We start from the raw sequence: 20,197 nt of genomic DNA on the forward strand, positions 1-20,197 counted from the left end.
CAGAGAGATCACATGCATGCTAGGGATTTGAGTATGATCATGGGACAATTCTGGATCTATGTCTAAACTATGAAAAAAGAAAATTACATATGCTGCGACTACATTAATAATCCACTTCCTTTGCTATCCGTGCTACTTTCAGAAAATTCTGCGACTGGAAATAAGAACTTGACTGGACCACTTACTCCTTTGGAGTCAGTTTGTTTGCAATTACGCCATTTGCTCATGCCCTTTCATGCTATTGAACCCTGGAAATTCTCGCTAAATCTCTAGCTCTCCAAACTGCTTGAACTGAATTCAAAACCCGTCCCTTGGCAATGAATACAATTCTGATTCCACACACACACACAAAGGAAAACTAAAATAATTTTATTTAAAGAACACCACAAACAAAATCCGTCTCATACTGGCTCTGATTCTTTAAAATGCTTCTTACAACCTATTCATTTCTGAAAATGCAAAAGTTTGGACGTCAGTTACTGGAAACCCACTCCCATTTTGTTTCACGCGAATATCTCTAGATAAAGCTTTATTTTCTCCCCACCCTCAAAATTGGTTTTTATTATCATTCAAAACTAATATAATCTTTCTGCTCATCACCACGGAAAAATATCTTGACGTGAAAATAGAAAGCTCTTTGAGAAGACAAGTTGGTAGGGATTTTGATAAACTTGACTTTGGATTTTGTTTGTTTGTAAGTCAGCTGTCAGATAAAATAATGCCATTAGATGCGGAATAAAATACAAATAATATTTTGGACTATATTTTTCTTGAAAGGCCAGTTTTTAAAGGTGATTTTGTATGAAGAGATCTTTCATAGGCACGACAGAGAGTATAAAACATCTATCTGCTTTTCTGGTGGTACCCATCGACAGAGGATGTATGTGAGAAAAACACTATGCCACATGCAGGTCTATGTACATGCATATACAAACTATATAGTCACTAAACTGCTTCGTTTTTGCTTGATTTCTACGCATATTGGCCACGGAAGCTATTTCACCCATGCACCACAGCCAAGTAACAAAATCCGTTGCTTAGATCTCTATCCGCTTCCAATAATAGTTTGTCCTATGTATTTTACTCCAACTTTTCAAAGAATTCTTATATATACCTCTGCTTAATGAGCTAAAAGCAAGACTTAAAACAGTCTATCGTCAAACTAGGTCTACAGGACAACAGAGTATTAAAATGAACAAACATTTCAACCCCATGAAATCCCCACAATGAAAATACGATATGGTAAATGAACATCTCTTTTTCCCACACTTAAAAATCTGTTTCTCACACAGAAACGTTTTTGCCTTCACAAACAAGATCCCAATTCGACAGAAAAAAAAGGGTTTTCCAACCAGCAATGAAATGAAGCACAACACACAACACACAACTCCTGAGCCTGAGATGTTACCGAGCAAGTAAAACAGTGTAAAAATTCGCCTCACGCGACCATGGCAAACATTTGATTAAAAAATAACACGGGGTCCATTTCTGGCTGAACCGATTTAAAAAAACAAAAACAAAAAAACTCGTGGTCATTTTAGCCTATTTTAAAAGACAGTTAACCTTATCAAATACAAACCGCTTGTAGCAACCACCTCTCTACCTACATCCAGGGACAAGGCTGCCCTTTTAAAAGGAGATGGGGTGTGTGTTCACACATTTGACTGTTCTATTTTCTCAGCCATGTTTTAATTATGATGATAGTGGTGGTAGTTATTTCCAGAAAGGCTTTACACCCGACTGAAGCAATTCCGACATAAGTACGGCGAAGTTGGCAGTGCACCACGCTGATTACTTGCAGAAATCAATTACCGATCATGAATGATCCCTTACCTTTGGCTTCGTTGTCCGAATTCTCTGTACTGCTGTCAGTGCTTTTAGTCAATTCCTTCTCTGCTTCCGAGGGGCTTGCTTTTGGAGCCGGGGCGCTGGTTTCTGTTTTAATTTCGTTGGTGGACGTGTTCTGGGCATGGTCTGTTTTTGTGTGATCAGGGAAATTCACTTTGGCCGCGGGCGGCGGGGCGGGTGGCTCCAGGTGGTCATTCCGTGGGTTCAAATTCGCCCTGGATTCAAAACTTGCCTCAAACTCATTTGGATTGTTGCAGTTTGGCGTCTTCTCCAGAGAGGCATACCCTTGGCCGGCTCGGTAGTAGCTAGGAACAGGGACTTCATGGTCATTTAGGCAAGACTCGGGCATTTGGTTGGGGTAGAGGGCGTTTTCGGTGGCATTTTTCGCCCTCTTGTCAGAGTTAAACATGCAGCAAACATTCTCTTCTTTGACACTGGTGGGGAAGGAGCAGGAGGGCAGCTGCCGGGCAACAGGTTGCTCGATTCGGTAGGTATTTTTGGGGTCACACCAAGTGTCTAGCTGAGACAGGTAAGATGGGTAGGCGTTGAGAGCCAGGTTGGTGTTAGTCACCTCGTCTCTTTTGGAGAGAGACGGCGCGATTCCACAGTTTCTCATCACTCCGCAGCTAAAATCGCTCCCCGCCTGCATGTACATGCCGTGGCTAGCGGAATAATTCTCGCCCCTACAGGTACCGGCCAATGAGTCCATCAAAAAGGAGTTAGCAGTCACATTGTTGGGACATGACATTGTCAGGGAGGGATTTTAAAGAGGAATACTACAGCCAAGCGCTGACATCTTTTTTTTTTTGCAAACGAGGGGGGGGCGGGAAAATAGCAAGCCCCATAATTATCCACGCATTGGTCCCCCACCACGTGACGGCCAGGCCAATGAGAATTGAAAATGGCCTTGATGATTCAGACGCCCGTGACGTCACAAGGGTCAAGTTGTTGCGAGGGGAGAAAACTCGCGTAGAACAACAGCGACATCTACCCGTCCCTCCCGGGTAGGGTGGCCGGGACCTTCACTTTGAACAAAGGGGGGGGGGGGGGAGGAGGGAAAAAAAAAGCCCTCGGAGTTTGTTTACCAATGAACCAACGCATGTCTGCAAGCAGAGTTGGGGGGGGGGGGCAGACAAAAAAAAGGGAGGGGAGCCAAAGCGTAAATACAAGCAAAGTCAAATCCAAATTAAAAAGGTCAGGAAATAACCCACTTTCATGTCTCTCCTTCTCCTTGCCTTTTCTTTCCTTTATTGGCTGAAATAACCCAATTTCTAAGCAAAAGGGAGAGCCTCTTCCCCCACCCTCTGAAAAAAAAGCCTTAATTTAACTTTCTCCCCTTTCTTTCCCCTCTCTCTTCTTAGCCCCTATTCCCCTCCTTTTCTTCCGCCACAGAACTTGAAATATTCCGGTTCCTCTGATTTGGGGGCTTCATCGGACGCTGAAGTAGATTTCTGTTTGTTTGGAGTCTTTTTTTTTCCACGGTGCGTTTGGGTTTAAAGGCTGGACACGTAGGAGCAATTCCTCTGTAGACTTCTACTTTGGTTTGTAAAAGGTATTTGGCATCAGTAAAATCATGTTAAAAGTTTCACCGGGAGGGTTTCATTCTTTAATGTGGATGCTTTGGTTGGCCCCAAACGGCTAACATGGATCTGTTTGTATATTTGGAAAGCAGGGTTTGGGGAGGGGGTTAACTTTATAAAAAGCCGTTCCCTTTTTATTTTCTTTTTGCAGAGTCGAGCGGCTTTGCAATCCCAGACATCAACTCTGTAAAAAAGTCTTGGTTTTTTTTTTAAGAATCCACTTCCAATGTTAACTTGCCTTTAGTTTCTTTGCTGAAATAGCGTTTGTAGTATGTACAAAGCTTGGGAAATAAATATATTCGTGTGGAGGAAATAAGGGGGTACATTTGATCAATAGAATCAGTCTTTAAATAAAAAAAACCGACCTTCGAGCGATTGTGGGGTGTTGCTTTGGTTTGTTTTGCCTCTTCTGGAAATTAAAAAAAAAAAGAATCAAAGCTGTATTTCACCAAAATTTAGTACATGGATTTCCCAAAACAAACTTTCCGATTTGGTAAGATTGTTTACTGTGGGAACAAAAAGAAAAAGTTTGTTTCCTGACAGATAATTTCACCTTCCCCATTTTGTTAAACTCTCCCACTGTTATGTGGGTTTTTAACTTCCCCCCCATTTCATGTAACGACCACAGAACAATTACTACCATTTTAGGTGGAGATGGAATTTTTACCGTTGTGTTTTCCTTTAGCCTCATTTCTTTACTGGACATTTCCTGAACTCCTGTACAAATTAAGACAAACTGTTTAATGTATATTAATTTTACTAGCGGGGAGGGGAGTGGGCATCCCTTGTTCGAGACGCTGATTTTAAGTGAGGTGAGGGATGGAACTTGCGTATAAATAAATAAAAAAGCAAGCAAGCAAGAAAGCCTCGAATTTCAAGATCATTGCAACCGATTGGAAAGACACGCGGGGTTCAGAGTCACTTTCAAGGGGAAAAAAGCTACCCCGAGACCTTTCACGAGGAGGAGGAAGGAGCGAATTCGAAGGAAAAATTACAGAGAAACATGGAAAGTTGAATCGGAGCATTTTGCGTGATTTTACCGCTTTACGGATCTCTTTCCTTAAAATGTCACGGAACCATTTCCCAATTCTTTCGAGTAGCTTGCCAAACCGTCTCTTTTTCGCATCCTCCAGTGTGACAAATTTAAATCTCTTAGGCCGAGACAGCCTAAAACTGCATTATACAATTTTGTGCCCCCCCAACACACACACACTCACACACACACACACTTATACAACATAGTAAAAGGTTTCCTTCGCTTCAGACGCCATTTGGTTCCCCTGGAAAGCTATTTGCAACTTTATTGCCTCTATTTGTGTTATCCGCATAGGTCTTTTTAAAACACTTTGATAGAAATCGTTCAGTTTTATGATATCCCACGAAAATTCCACATAATATTTATAAGCGAAGGATAAAAATTTAGTATGGGAACCAATATTTTCTCATTTATAGGTGATGAAATTAAAGACCAACGCAATTTTGTATTATACAGCTTCTCCCCTCCCCTATTTCCCCCCCCCCCCCCCGCTACTTTATTTTTGCAGCTGATCTGGCTACCCAATAATTTATGCTGGTCAGTCAAACATTTCACATGTGTATTTCTGGGACATCAGAATTTGACCTCATAGTTTCCTGGATTGTCTGCTTGCAGATTAAATATGTTTTCCTGATTTTTGCCCTGTATTCCTGTGGTTTTGTTAAAGGAAGATATCAATGCGTTGTAAGAACCCTAATCAAGATGAAACATAACATCAAATAATGTGAATTCTCTCTCTCTCTCTCTCAGACCCGGAAGACTTTATAGACTCTGGAGTAAATATCGTACCAGTGCGTGAGGTTGGGAACAGAAGAACTACTGTGGAAGCGTCGTATTTTATGAATGTGTAAATGTTGTGTATATAAAAATAAAGATTTACATTGTTAACAGTTATTTTGTTCGCTAGCTTTTGCCAAAACAATCCATTCGTGCAAACGTCTGGAAGATTCGAAACTCTTCCAAGCTGCTGTCTAAGATCTTTTGAAACCAACAAGACTGTTCGAAGGGGAAAAAATGCCTCCGTTCTATCATAAAATAATATATGATTTTTAAAAAAGCGTCAGCATAGCTTTTATTGTTATCTCACAAGGGAATCCAGGTTAGCGAGGAAAACCGAGGACATCTCCAAGAGACCGAATATTGTTTAAAGTTAAAAATAATTAGAAGTATGATAAACATGGGTCATTAATGGGAAAAGAAATAAAATTCATCAGCTTAAGTAGAACCCCCGTTGGGAAAAATGCTCTCCTCTAATTACAGAAAATAAATACGAACAAACGCTATTAAAACTTAAAAGGAGGGCGCCTATGTGTGGTAAAGACTTTAATAACCTACTTTGAATTTTACACACTTTTAGGAAAAACAATATAGATGCTGAAGGCTCATACACACGAAACACACTTGGATGCGGGTATACCTAGATGGCACGCATTCCCAAAGATGTGTACACATGGTCATGGATAGCTTTCTGTTGCACGTGGACTTATGGAATAACCTGGGGTATTTTATTTATACCAAACTAAGGAAGTCTATGTCACCTCAGTGTGTGTGTGTGTGTGTGTGTGTGTGTGTGTGTGTGTGTGTGTGTGTGTGTGTGTGGCGGGAAGGGGGTGCCTTTCCCTCACAGCCCATGTAAATGGAACAAGACACTGCTGTTCTGTTGTTATCCTTACTGGGTGGCTGTCCTGTTTTGAGTTCCAAAGGCAGATAATTGCCTAAAATATCAAGAAATCAGCCAATGTAGTTCCGCAGAAACTGTGTTCTTTGTTAGGCACACGCAGTGCGTCCTTAAGGGCGAAAAAAAAGAGATTCAAAGAGCCCCCTTTACCCCATGAATGTAAAATGTATTTTAAAATGCAAGTGTGTACTATCTCAAATTTACACATACTCTTTTACCTGTCTCCTTTTCGATCTAATTATTTAACCGAGAGTTATGCAGGGGAGTGCCTCTTATTTCCACTGTATTTTTACCAACTTTTCTTACGTTTTTATGACACACATTCATTTTCGCCTCTAGGAAGTATTTGGTAGCAACACTTTAATGATTACCTTAAATTTGTATTTCTGCCCGGGATTATGCCCTCATGTTGCACCAGAAATAATTCTGATTTATGGCAAAGTACACTGGAGTACAATAACAGCGATGCAAAAATAAAACCCACGCCTTTATATGTTGGCTTAGAAACTGTAAACTATCGCCACAAGAAATCTATCAAACTTTACAATCCCTCTTATTCGACTTCCTTCTTTCTGAGTAACTTAAGTCATAGAATTATGGAATGATATTATGTTCCTTGAGGTCGCATTGAAAACTGTGTTTACCTTTTCCTACGCTCAACATAACAGTATTCACACTCAAATGTACTGGTTACAGTCTGGTTAGCTTCCATTCCCTTTGATCACGAGGAGAAAATTTGGAGGGGGTAATTCATAATCAGGCATGTGTGGTGCGGTTGATGGAAGAAAATAAGAGTGTCAGAATTTTTTAAAAGTTTATTCCACGGGGAGTGTTTCCTGTGATTTTCCAAACTGCGTTAACACTCTGTCTGAAATGTTACCCAAATAATAGGATTGTTCGTATCAGAGGTCGTGAAGTCTGAGCAGTTGCTCAGAGAATCGGTATGCCTCTCTGCTTCTAAAACAATAAGCGCGTGGGGCCATATTTCGTGATAGAATTACACTTCTAAGCTAGAAGGAAAGTTGAAAAAGTTTTGAAAATTTGGTGTGTTTTATTTCTTGGGCATTTTCCTTTGAAAACAATGGAATTAGAAGGGGGAAAGAGTGTGGAAACGTAAAAAAGGATGACGATTGAAGCGCCTGGTGAAATGTTAAACCATGCTAAATTAGAAAAATAGCTAAGCATTCTGTCGCCGCGCATAGGAAACCTGAAGGAAGTTACATTAAGAGGCTGGTATTTTGATATCGTCTGCAATGCGCCTAGGAAGCTGAAATTCCCATCTGGCAAGTGCTTCTAAATACACATTTGTGTTTCAAATGTAGTTTTAACTAATTATCAGTCATTAGCCGAGTGCTGGGATATTAGCTTCCACTTTTTCACAGGGGGAAAAAACGCTATTTAAAAAATGTGAATACACATCAATTTCCTCCTCTATTGGGTTGAAGTATACTAGGGAGAATTGTTCCAGTACAGGATCATTTTATTTTGCTAGATTAATCTGAGACTACAGAATTAGTAATAGGTGCCTTAGAACTACAGCAAAAAATACTACAGTATACGATTATGTATCTACCACTGGATATTTGGAGAGTTATTTAGATATCTTTTAAGTCCGCAGCTTAAGACACTCCTATTTCCTTAAATACTTATTGTTTGCAAAATTGAATTGATTCAAAGAGATTCATCTCTTTTAACAACCTTGTATAGAAAAACATACGGTTTATATCAAGTGCCTTTTAAAAGCCGAGGGACCCGTGTGTATAAGAATGTATCACTTAATTCCGAAAAAGGGTATTAAAGCCTCTTTTTAACAATTAAAACGAACTAATTTTCTCCAACTACTTGTAGCGTATAAACAACGGCAATGTTTACATTAAGTCTGTTGTTTTGTCTAAAACTAATAAAGTCTTTTATGGGCTCCATCAGCTACATGCTATATTCTAATTCATAAACTAAAGATTTAAAAAAAGCCTTATGAGGTTGCAAACCGCATTCTTGTGGTTTCATGTTGTAATTTAGAAGTTATCAAAAACAGAAGAACGTGTTTAAATCTAACATATGCTGCGCATCCCTGTATTTTTCAACTTTATTAAAGGCGGATCAGCAAGGCCTTAATGAGACGCCATTTTGGAAAAAAATAATATAAGTCAGATTTTAATATTCTCTTTGAGAGCGAAGGCGCACTCGGCCATGAATGCCAAGCAGAAGCAAAACCCTGGGTTTTTTTTAACTCAAGTGTCAGTTAAAAAGGCTTTCATTAAAACCCAGAGTTACTTTACAAAAGTGATGTTTCCCCCTCAGTGGTAGAACCCGACCGGTATTTTAACACCAAATTCCCTGCCCTCCACCCACAAAAGGGATAAGCCAGGAGGGGGGAAAATGTCCCACGAGAGTCTCCAAGACACAAAGTGGGGAGAGCAAGCTATTTATTTACATGTACTCATCCGTGGCTCTCCGCCGGGCTTAGCTAAGGCTCCTGCAAAATTCCCCGCACACAAATACGTGAATTCACCCCATGATCCACAGGCGCAGATTAATTCATTGCATCGCCGCTTGAAATCCACTTGCCAAAGCCACTGTCTTTGTTCTTCGGGGGTTCTAATCCCTTTTTTGGTGCCACATTCCAAGGCAACGTGAAACCCATGAGGAAAGTGGAAATTGTCACAGAACGGCTTTTCCTTCGGGGCTATTGTTTGCGGGTCTGGCGGAGTCACTCCAAAGTTGTTTATTTACATGGCACCGAAGAGAGCTCGCCCTTCGAGGGCCGGTCTTATCACACTGTCAAGTTTACGTCCTCAGCTCATGAACTGTTACAGAGAGTGTGCATGCGAGCGTGCATGTGTGTGTGTGCGTGTGTGTGTGTGTGTGTGTGTCCTGTGTGAATAGTCATGTCTACAGTCCCTGGACACTTTATTCCCGGCGGTTGGTTTGGAGTTCTTTAAAAAACAAAAACCCAAAACAAACGCCTGCATTTTCTGCAAAATTTGCCCTGCCTGCAGCTAACTTAAAGACACGATCCTAACCTGCAAAAAGCCAATTACAAGTTTGCTTCCTCGCCTTCTCCCCCCCCCCCCCCCCCGCAATATTTCAGCCACAGCCGCTTCCAATGCGTTGTGCAGGGAATCCAGGGAGGAATAGGAAACAGGTTGGGTTGATGTGTTTGCACGTCACAAGGAGAGGTCCTTCACAATTAGTCTGTATGTCATTAACGTGACGATAGAACAAACCTTTCCACCTCCCACCACTCCCTCAGTCTAGGAGGCAGCCTTTACTGTGACGGACATTCAATGGAAAAAATAATAATAAAAAAAACTTGTAAAACTTTTACGCCAAACAAAGTGACAAAAACTTTTCATGCGTTAAGACAGCAAAAGGTTTATAACAAGAATAAAGCGCGTGCGGGTGTGTGTGTGTGTGTGTGTGTGTGTGTGTGTGTGTGTGTGTGTGTGTGTGTGTGTGTGTGTGTGTGTGTGTGTGTGTGTGTGTGTGTGTGTGTGAAACTTCCTTCGACACTGAAGAACCGCGGCGAGGTTGAGTTAAAAGTTAGCTCACAAGAAACGTCATGTTGGGTCCCACATTTGAATTTAAATACAAATGTGGGTTCTCCTCCGTCCTACCACCCCCCACCCCAATTCCTTCTCGGGGGGCGGAGACACAGAAAGCCTTTCTGATTCCGCTTTATTACAAAAGGGTTAAAGGTGATGGACTTGACTTTATTGAAGTTCAAAGACATCATATATTCACATTTTTCTTCCTGGGGACCGCTCTCCTCCTCCCCCTTCCCCCGGCCCAAGGAGCAACATCTCAACACGCAAACCTACAAAAGGGCCGGGCTTTTGCGGTTCAGTGGGAGGATGCAAAACAAAAACACGGCGCAGGAGGACAAAATAGAAGCCAACTTCTCCAAATCCACCCACTGTGGTATCCAATCCATCCTCACTTCCTCAGCTACCCCACATACACACATACACACTCAACACCCCCTTTCCCCCAAAAAAAGAACATTAACAGCCTTTTCCTACATGGCACTGCTGCTAAATGCTGTTGTAAACTCCCACATGGTCTATAAACTTGGATTTTACAACTGGCATTCCATTTTAGCTCGCGAAAACTTTGAACTAGGCCTCCACTTTCATTGTGGTGCAGTTGAGATGAAGCCATGAGAAAGGGTGGGGGAGACCCTGGCAAGACACCCTTATTTGTTTACTATTTACTGCGGAAGTCTTTTCCTATGGCCAGACGGGGTAATTAAGAAAAATTAAGCTGTTTAGTGCTGCAGTCTTTATTACAATGTCTAGACTACCAGCTTTTGTCCGGATAGCGGTTGCTGTTACGGAGCATTAACTGCGGTCTCTGACCTCGTGATAAGCCACCTTATTGCACTTACCCGAAGTTTTTCTAACCTTGGAAAGGTTCGGCAAACAATCGTTAAAGAGAGGTGGGCTTATATGAATAATATTCCCTCGTCTTTGGGCCACTCTTGGCCTCTATCACTGAGGAGTGGTAGCATCTGTGAGGTCTTTCTCATTGAGGTCACTACCATACCGAGGAATTGCCTCCCGAGGACAAATCCAGGTTGTAGATTTCCAAAGGGTTGTCATGATGTTAGGCCCTGGGCGTACCTCCTTAAACATTTCCACGTTTTCCACATGAATGCAAAGAAAATCTTTGCCATGTAGCCTTTATTTACCATCTCATGTAATGAGAAACATGTCTATGAACATCCCCCGTGCACATTATGTCGTGGCGTAACCAGGATGGGTCTATCACACACACACAAAGTTTGTTTCTCATTATTCTTGTGTGTGTGTGTGTGTGTGTGTGTGTGTGCAAGCGAAGCACATTTTTGTGGCTTGCAATTTCCCCTACCGCTGTCACATAAAATCAGAAGCCACCATCAAAGTATTTTCATTCAACAGGGTTGTATTTAAAAGCAATTATGAGAACTTTACAAGAACGTTGTCAATGTATGGGAATATAAGGCGTTGTTTCCTTGCTGTTGTTCTTTTGTTCTTTCTTTTTCCCCCTCTTTCTTCCTCTCCCCCCCCCCCCTTCATCCATACAAAACTCCACAAGTCTACATCAAAAAGATATGGAGGATTCAGGCTGAAAAGCAACAAAACAACCTCCCTCCTCCCCCAGTTGTTCTCTACACACAACATACATGCATCTAGCCACTAGCGGTATTTTCTATATGTTTTTCTCTTCAAAACAATTTGTATCTCTTTAATATGGCGGGGGCGAGGGGTAGCTTTGTGTAAGCATAAAAATTCACTTTTGGACCATCGGCCTGGGAGTTGAACTTCTTTTCCTGAACCAGGAATTTAAGGACTTGACTTTGCATTTGTGCGTTGTGTGGAGAAGGTCGCTTACATTTGCCTGTCTGGAAATCCAGCATCTGTGTCGTTTGACTTGCGCTCATTTGCAAAAGTCAAATATAGGGGGCCAAAGATTAATTACATCCGGAAAAGCAGAGTAAGACACATGGAACCAAAAACACGCTGGATTACTAGGCCAAGAATCTCCAATAAAAAATTAAATCCGGAGACGAACACACAGAGGCATATGCATTTGGACCACGCCACAGTGCGCGGAGCCAGCTGAATAGATGATTATCTATAGATACACGGTGATGGTATCAAATATACATAGTTGATGCCATTACCAGTTAGGGATTAAAAGTCCCATTGGAAACTCCATACCGCATTGACCGCACTGAGGTTTTTAAGAGGGGGGAATACTAATAAAATGGTCAAATAAAATCATAATATAGAGCAGCTTGCAATATCTTTATTTACCACAGAATTTCACAAAGTTTCCCGGGGATCCACTTTACATACACAAAGATCTTTTAATATTAGTAGTAGTAGTTGCTGTTGGTACTGTTCCTCTAGATCCGGGGGGGAGGGGAAATGTATTACGAAATGTATTTACAAACCACTTATAGACAGTTATTGCAAATGTATTCTCTTCCATAGACCCGCACCTCCCTCCCCCACACCTCCCGAAAAATGTAAAAGTAGAGACTGCATAGAATATATATATATATATATATATGTGTTAGATTTCGACAACAGTTCTTGGCCTAGAGAGCAAGAGACCACATGACCGGTGTGAGTACACACTCTCATATATATGTCTCTGCGTGCCTCCAGTCACATCTCCACCCCCTACTCCCAAATCAAGGTATCTAAATTAACCAGAGAGGGAGGCTTCGGCCCTTGCTGTGATAGCTCATGTGAACTGCATGTTGAAATCCCCACCATGATCATGACAACACGGCACCGCGACTGAGTCAAATGGACAGGGAGGGGTAAAGAGTTAAAGAAAGAAAGAAAGAAATTCCGGTTGGTCAGTCAAAACGTTAAATAAAAAGTCCCTGGTTTCCCAGTCCTCCAAACGTTTAGGTCACTCGTCTCCTTACGTTACTTAGAACTGTTCCATACATACAAATATAAGTAACGAAAAGGCTGCCATTTGGATGTTGCGTGTAGATCACAATTATGTTTCCAGAGTTCCTTCTTCGTACAGAGCTACTTCCCCAACAGAGAGGATTGAAGAAGAAAAAAAGAAAAAGGAATGAAAAAAGAAAAAAGGACGTGTTCACAATAAGGGATTTCCAGAAAAATACTGCAGGCGGTCTCTGCTTAATTTTTTTTCTTTCATTCTTCTGTTCTGAAACCAAATTTTAACCTGTCGATCAGTGAGATTTAGCATCCTAGACAACTGAAGCCTTTTCTCTTTGTTTATATAGACATTGAAGAAAAATTCTCTCTCTAGCTCTCTGATTTGGAATTTCGAATAGGGACATCTCTTCTTTCTTGTGCGTGGAGCACCTTGGAAGGAAACCAGAAAGGAACGTAAATACTAAGCAAAAGCAACACACAGACTCCTTTCTAGAGCTGGTTATATACACACGTATAGAAGCATGGAATAATATTTCGCCATTGGTAGATTTTGCCCATTGTTAGTATAATGCAGAGGTGAGGCGATAAATAGCTTTAAGGTTTGTGTTCTAGCTATGGGGTAAATACACTATCTCGACACAAGATTTTGTGCTAGGCATATTTTAAAGCACAGTTAAGAGATGCTGGCGCAATTAATTTAAGCGGGGCTTGAAAGAATCTGTAGCTCTTGGGAAACATACGTTCAAGCTGCAAATCTGTTATTGGTATCGAAACAGCGAGAGCAACCTTGGAACTGTAGGAACTAGACAGTATGTTCCGCATAAGTTTTTGATTAACTCCAGGACCAACATCCACACACACCAGAATAATCAAAGTAAAATAGAATTTAAGCTCTGAGCAGCAAAAAGGGACGCATTGTTTCCATCAGGGAGCCAAACAGCAAAAGAGGGGAGAGAGAGAGACAAAAATATCGCTCAGTCTAAAAGTTGCTTGGCTTGCGAATTTTAAATACACCTCTACGTTTTCTTAGAAATGTAGGGATTTTTAAAAAAAAATAAAATAAAAATCTGACGGTAATGACAACGGACAGAAATTCCACTAAGCTTTGCGAAAAATCAATGCAATTATACAAAATAAAATAAAACAGAGACTAGGGAGAGAATTAAAATGTTGTCCCCTGTGCATTTAGCTCCACACCCCCCTACCAAGAGAGAAAGAGAAAGAGAAAAGAAAGCCCCCAACATATACTTTTAATTAAAAAAGAATCACTCTTCATGCATCTGAGCGCCTAAAAGCAAGCTACAGCCGTGTTCTGCCCAATTGGCTTTTACCCTCAGCAACCCGGGATCAAATCCTTTTAAAATGCTCGTGTAAGTTCATGATCAAAGTTCATATTTGCCACGATGGTGTGCTTTTAAAATTTCACAGACTCTCAGATACTGGGTCTGCGCCTAACATCTCCATTTTTTTTCAAAGAGCTTTCCCATCGTAAAAATTCTTCTCGTTGGAAGAAAGAGCTTTGTAGGTTATAATAAAATCCTTTGAATGCTTATAAAACTCCACATAAAATTTGACCGACAAAACACCGGGCTAGTCCCTTAACCTTTGCATTCACTGCTCTACCTACTCGAGTTGCTGGTTTTGCTTCCTTCCTTGTTGACAGAAGAGGACGAGGCTGAAGACCCTGGGTTCGTGTTTTCCTCTTCGTCTTCCGGGTCCATGCCTGGCTCTCCGTGGGATGAGAGCGCTCTGGGCTGGGAGTCCGACTCCAGTTTGCTCTCGCTTTTCTGCAGGCAGTTCTCAGGCGCGTTCTCTGTCCCGCAGTAGGCATTTTCGAAGAACCGGTCGAAGCCCTGAGGCAAGACACTGTTTTTGTTCATGCTGGAGTAGAATCCCGTAGGCGCGGGATGGTTGGAGCTGGGATGGTGGTGGCTGTACACGCTTTCGTTTTTCATTAGCATTTCGGTCATGGTGGAAGGCGGGATGCATTCTCTATGCATCAGATCTTCCGCGGAATAACACGATGCGTAATTGCTTCGAGGGTGCCATTTACTAGAGGGATCTAGACCATAGGAGACCTCTCGAACTGGCTGCACTTGAGAGAGGTTAGTGGAATAAGGGTAGGTGATTTGGCGAGAGGGGGCCTGGGGTAGGAAGGATGACACAGTTGAAAATTCTGGGACGTAATAGGTACAGCTGGGGAGGTAGAGATTGGAGGCACAGCCCGCTCTGTCTCCAAAGTCAGCGCCCCTCTCTTTACGCGCCTGGGAGCAGAAGTTGCCCAGGTTCACTGAGTTAAACATCTTTCTCCTTTTCTTGCTCCTATAGATAGATGTTTTGGATCCGATGTGCAGAGGGGGAAAAATTTGGGAAGGCGAGATGACGCGCTATCCGTCTTAGTCGCCCCAAGGAGCACGTGATCCAAAGTAGATATTGTCATATATCAGTTTGGAGCACTTAGATGTGTAGGAGTGGTTCGCTTAGGTAGGCTCTCAGAGGTTCAAACGATTGGTTTTCAAACACCGCAGAAACATTATGAAAATCAATTGCAGCTTTGTATTCATTTTCCTTAAGGCACACCCCTTGTCAGCATTCAAAGCAGAGGGCAAATACAAGGAATGGTTTGTGAAGTTGTTTTTTTTTCCTTCCTCCTCCTTCCCGATTTGGATTCTGCTTGCTATTTTTCACGAGGATTCGGATATGGGGTGGGGGCTGCTGGAAGGAGTTGGGAGCAGAGGGAGGGTCTTAGAGATTGGGTAACTTGTATTTTTCCACCTCCCCCCCCTTTTTCCTTTTCTTTCCATGCTAGTCACATTTTAGGGGTGACAATGTAGTGTCTTTAAGTAAGCCCAAGGAATGCGCTGAAGATTCATAAGTAAGTTTTCAAACATTTCTCAAAATCTTGCTGCAGTGGGGCATACACAAATCTCTATGCTAATGGGCTTTTTAAATCATAGCTGACTATATAATTGGGGAGGGAACGGGGGAAAGGGGCTAATTAGCAAGCTTCTAATAAGAGCTAATTACATTGTTCTATCTATGTGCATATCAACTGTACATAAACCAACGTGGCAAGTACTGTGGGGAATACACCCTTTAAGCAAGACCAGTGTGTGTAAAGTTTGAAACTTTAGAGTTACCTCAGACTAAAACCGAGCCATTCCACGTCTGGCTTAATGACTTTGGATATCGAAATAGTCATATATCAGGGAATCGAGCAAATGAATTAAGTCAGTGCCTAATAAATATTCGAAAAACCCCTTTAATGTTTTGTTAAATATTTATTATGGAAGAGTGGCATATTAAATATTTAATGCAAGTGTTTATTGTCAATCAATGAATGTACGTACAGAATTACTCGCATCTTTTATTCTTCCAACTGAATTAAAAAAAGAGAGAGATTCTTATTAAAGTCATTTGTCTTGAATTTTGTGTTCCCAAGAGCTTTATGCTTCTGTGTGTTTTCCAGTGTTTTGAGATGGAATAAATACTGGTGCTATGAAGTGCTCTGAGATATTTTGTGAGTTTTTTCAGCCAATTGCCAATCTAAACGCTCTCCTTTAAATAATATGGCAAGGCATACCTGTAGGACCTACAGGGAATATTGACTGATACTGTGGGTTGATAGTATTTCTTGTGTCCTTACACAAAACTCTTCTAACACCAAATTATCCTGCGACCACTTATATGGTGGTATACTACTCGGGGCTTTTTTCCCCCCACCTGAGTTGGAAATAATTTGGGGACTGCGAAAAAAAATGATGTTCATAGTATTTCTGTTTCAAAGAGCGATGTTTGTGTTTTTCACCTTCTGTGAAAATAAGGCAATCCGTTGTTGAGTTACCATTCCCCATTCTTTTAATTGCAGGACACCCCCGTGTTAATTTTCTGTATTTCCCCTTTTGCTGTTGTTCAGTAAGAGGAAGAATAAATAAAAATTCAGAGCTAAACTCAACTCAACTCCATCGTGGGATCCTTTTGGAGACAGGTTAAATACCCGCTAACAAAACTAACACACCATCCCAGAGTAAAATGCCTTTATTTGTGATAGCTTGACAAAGAGGGATGCGGATACGTTCGAACAACAAGAAGACAGAATCAAAGCACAGACCCATGAGGTATCAGTAAACAATATTGCTAGGACCCAGAAGAGTAATCATGATTTTCGTCGTGGTTTTCTTTTGCTAAGCCTTTCATCTTGAAAACTATCAGCAACTCCATCCAAGTCATGACCAATTACAACGCAAAGAAACCAAGCTCCGAGGTGCACTCCTCTTTCTTCCAGATATGTTGACTCTTACTTTTCATTTCCGATGGTCTAATGTTTTTTTTCTTTCCATTTTAAGTCAGCAGGTCGTTACATTCCGACGCGATGTAAAGAGAACCGAAAAGTTCTTCTTCCCCAAACTCCCAGGAGGAAGTGGACGCTGATTAAAATAATAATAATAATAATACCAGAAAAAAACATAATGACATTTATAAGCAACATGCTTTTCAAAAGTGCTTTGTAATGATAGGAAAGATACCGGCTGATCAGTGCCTTGCAGCCGGGTTGAAGTCTGAGCATTTAAGAAACAAAGGGACAAATACATTGGACACTGCAGACCAGCTTTCAAAATAATATCTCATTGCAATATGCCCCGATTTCTAATAACGTATTGTGCATCCCACTCTGGCTTTTTACGTTAATAATACGCTCTCTTATTTAAACAGTGTCTCCAGTTTTAATGCAACAGAGCATTTTATTTGTTGCACGTATTTGAATGCTTTCTCTAGGTTGATGTTTTTCTAGCCAAAAATCTTTTTTAAAAAATTCTCTTTGCATCAGTGATCTCGGTGTGTGGCTGCATAGATGTATCTCTAATCTGGGAGGCATTTTTCCTCTACTGCACCGGGGGCTGATAAATACAGAGTAAAGAACTCCAAGGGGTCGAGGTGTGCGTCTTAGTTTTGTAATCTCTTCCCCGCTCCCCCCTCCCCCCGCGTTTTATGTCTTTGCTGTCATTTTGGGCAAAACTTTTAATTAAAGTGACAGGGATCTTTTTATGGATAAATATTAGTACTAACTACGATCTAGTCGTCTTAAACTATTGTTTACCAGAGCAATTATTTTTCTTCCAATTCCTTCCTCTTTGAAGCTTGCATGGAGCAAAGTCGAACGCCGAAATGGACACGGCCCCGAGTAAAAATGTAGATTTAGACACGACCTACAGGGGTTATTTCTTCCCCATTTTATTCGAGTTAAAAGAATTCATTGTGGGGGGAGGAGAGAGAAGAAATCCTCAGCGTTGTCGCTACCATGTATGTGTGGGTTCCTTCCAATAGGTGTGTGAATAATTTATTGCTCGGAGTAGGTAAATATCTCTAAAACAAGCCCTGTTGCCATTTTGTGTTTTAAACCCAGTTTAAAGGGCAGGATTTTCCGGCTTCCTGCAAGGAAGCACAGAAAAGACAGCTGTGGAGTCGCCCAGCACTTGAATTTGACCACCAAAGTTACCACCATAAAAGCCAGAATGAAGACTGCAGTCTCGCATTCCTTCTGGTTGCCTTAAAAAAAAGTCAAATGAGTTTACTAGTAATCAGCCGGAGGGACCCTGAACTTTAATCGAGTTCATTTCACGGAGAACTCTACAATAAAACCAAATAAAATAAAACAAAATAAAATAAAATAACCACGCATGCAGAGAACCGAAGGGGCAGGCGCGGAAAGGAAATACTATGTATTTTTCCAATGGAATTTGCTCGGATACTATTTTGAGGTTAGTACGAGCTGCCTTCTGAGAGGCAACATTTGTGGTGTGTTTTGTTCCCTCCCAGCGCCAGAGTACACGAAAACGTAGCAGAGAACGTAGTCAAGCGACTTCCTCCACTAACCTGTTTTCCATTTGCAGTTATGCCCAAGTCTCTGGCGATGGGGCTGTTTATTTATGCAAAACCCCCTCAATGCTGTCCGGTCGCCTCCAAACCCAGCACATTTTGCATCTAAGTTATTCCCCCCCCCCCACAAAAAAAAGTGCTAAAATTTGCCAATGTACACTCTGCCCTGGCTGCTAATTTGCCTGATATAAAAGTTGCACATTTAACAGTGGTTTCCCTCGGGCAAAAAGGCATTTCCCAAGACTTCTAAGCTGCGGTGTGTGTTGCTAACATGGACTTTAAGTAAACCCAGGGTATGTTTAACGGAGCGAGCCAAACTTAAGTAAGAATCGTAGCGAACTAAAACCTTTTGGTTGGGAAAGTTGCTTAGTTTATGCACATAGACTTATTAAGTCATATTTTGATAACTCAGCACTTTGCGTGACTCTCAATAAACCTTCCCACTGGGAAATTCTGATCCCCCCCCCCCAAAAAATTAATTTATCTTGGCAGTGTGAAATCGTATCAACATTCCAATTATCGCTGGATAAAACTTTTCTGCACTTGTCTTCCTAAAGGGCGCTCTGCTGGCGTCGCGCCTGTACGGCATGGAATCCACGCCCTGGAAAAGAGAAAATTGTATATATATTATTGATACTGATTTGACTTACCATTTGAACCATAGCCACTGACTGCAGCCGTGCAAGGCTCTGCAAGGAGAGGTGACCTCCAGCTATCTGATGCATTATTGATACACGCATCTTTGCCTCCTTCAGGCGGCTTGGTCCCAGTTGGCTTTGGCAGGCGGATTTGGGGGAAAGGAGCTTTTTCAGACCTGTGTGCATTCCCGATCAGTCTGCAAACGCGTTGCAAGGGAGCGGGCTAGCAGTTTGTAGGTCGAGTCCCTTCAGGCAGCTTCGCGGAGATGTGATTTTTTTTAATGAGGACTAATGTCTCCTGACTTTGGCCTGTCGGATGTTCTAAAGCTGATTCCTTCCCCCCACCCCAGCCCACCGCAGCACAGTCCTACAATTACTTCCTTAAAAAAAACCGTTCAAATCCACTTCAGTAAACAGATTACTATAGACCTCATGTATCTGCAGGAAATGGAAAGCTGGAGACCCTAGCTACAAGTGGGAAGCTCTTGGAAAATATTATTGTCCCCAAATGGCAAAGATAAACTTAATTGGACCTAAGCCAGCCTGCTCGAGAAGACTCTGTAAGCTGTGAACGATTCAAAGGGGAAACAAAGGACTTAGATCTCCCCGGACCTGAGCTGCAAGTTCAAAATCATGTGGACTCAATCAAGATAAAAGCAGATAAACTATGCTTCCTAACCACAGCCAAGCCAGTGGCTGTATGGTAGAAATGTGCTAGGAGTGTCTGATGCGTGAAGAGGCTCCGAGACTGAGTTCATCTCACGCAGTAATATACCTACTACTCAGTGTGCGGCGTACACTTTGTATTGGCCCCCCAGAGATACAATTCGGGGCAAGTTTCCTTCCCTATCCGCTAAGAAGCACAGGGCTAGGTTGACTCTGTAGGAGTCAGTGGTGAAAATGTTCTCCCCCCTCCTCCGCAGAACTAAAATTCCCCGGCGGCTCCAAATGCATTTGACATACTCCGGGCTCAATGAATCCCAGTGCAACTCCACAACTGTCATATTCTCCTTGGCTCTGCGAACCCAAAGGACCCCGTTCGCCAACACAAAGATCGAATTGATTTTAGAAAAACCCACCCAACCCTGCTAAAAAATTACCTATGGACACACAAATAAAGTTGTATGAACTAC

At 41.8% G+C, this 20,197-nt stretch overlaps 3 protein-coding genes and 2 long non-coding RNA genes across 6 annotated transcripts in view; 2 read left to right on the plus strand and 3 right to left on the minus strand.

Annotated features, from left to right (window-relative positions):
* The window catches only part of HOXC10 (homeobox C10), a 4,386-nt gene extending 1,709 nt beyond the window's left edge, over positions 1-2,677 (minus strand). Inside the window, exon 1 of the mRNA XM_006129810.5 lies at positions 1,834-2,677. Within this exon, the coding sequence (XP_006129872.1) occupies positions 1,834-2,596 (763 nt within the window). The 5' untranslated portion in view covers positions 2,597-2,677. The remainder of the gene's footprint in view (positions 1-1,833) is intronic.
* Positions 2,678-2,912: 235 nt separating this feature from the next.
* On the plus strand, positions 2,913-5,358 carry LOC112546914 (uncharacterized). Its single transcript, XR_012896604.2, has 2 exons — positions 2,913-3,400; positions 5,215-5,358. It is a non-coding gene; the product is annotated as an uncharacterized LOC112546914 (long non-coding RNA).
* Positions 5,359-11,904: 6,546 nt separating this feature from the next.
* On the minus strand, positions 11,905-14,852 carry HOXC11 (homeobox C11). Its single transcript, XM_006129811.5, has 2 exons — positions 14,177-14,852; positions 11,905-12,978 (listed from the first exon to the last, which is right to left on the minus strand). Exons 1-2 carry the CDS (start codon positions 14,850-14,852, stop codon positions 12,746-12,748), a joined length of 909 nt encoding a protein of 302 aa, XP_006129873.1. The 3' UTR covers positions 11,905-12,745.
* Positions 14,853-15,014: 162 nt separating this feature from the next.
* Positions 15,015-18,201, plus strand: LOC142818903 (uncharacterized). Its single transcript, XR_012896599.2, has 3 exons — positions 15,015-15,424; positions 16,418-16,813; positions 16,896-18,201. It is a non-coding gene; the product is annotated as an uncharacterized LOC142818903 (long non-coding RNA).
* The window catches only part of HOXC13 (homeobox C13), a 29,730-nt gene continuing 26,339 nt past the window's right edge, over positions 16,807-20,197 (minus strand). The window contains exons 3-4 of one of the 2 annotated variants that reach the window (XR_016348152.1): positions 18,424-19,027; positions 16,807-16,976 (exon numbers count right to left, since the gene is read on the minus strand). Coding sequence is in view for 1 of the 2 variants with exons in the window: in XM_075901635.2 (XP_075757750.1) it covers positions 18,902-19,027 (126 nt within the window). In the remaining variant the exon portion in view is untranslated. Of the gene's footprint in view, positions 16,977-18,219; positions 19,028-20,197 lie in introns of those variants that run through there. The other variant, XM_075901635.2, reaches the window with a different exon arrangement.

This window comes from Pelodiscus sinensis, chromosome 31 (assembly GCF_052426305.1).
Source record: "Pelodiscus sinensis isolate ZL-2025 chromosome 31, ASM5242630v1, whole genome shotgun sequence".
Classification (NCBI taxonomy): Eukaryota; Metazoa; Chordata; order Testudines; family Trionychidae; genus Pelodiscus; species Pelodiscus sinensis.

Excerpts from the sequence above, each read along its gene's own strand:
- HOXC11 (XM_006129811.5), bottom strand. The coding sequence starts at position 14,852 with ATGTTTAACTCAGTGAACCTGGGCAACTTCTGCTCCCAGGCGCGTAAA. Across the intron at positions 12,979-14,176 it reads AAGCAAAACCAGCAACTCGA|GTGCTCCACGCACAAGAAAG; the intron begins GTAGGTAGAGCA and ends TTTCCTTCCAAG.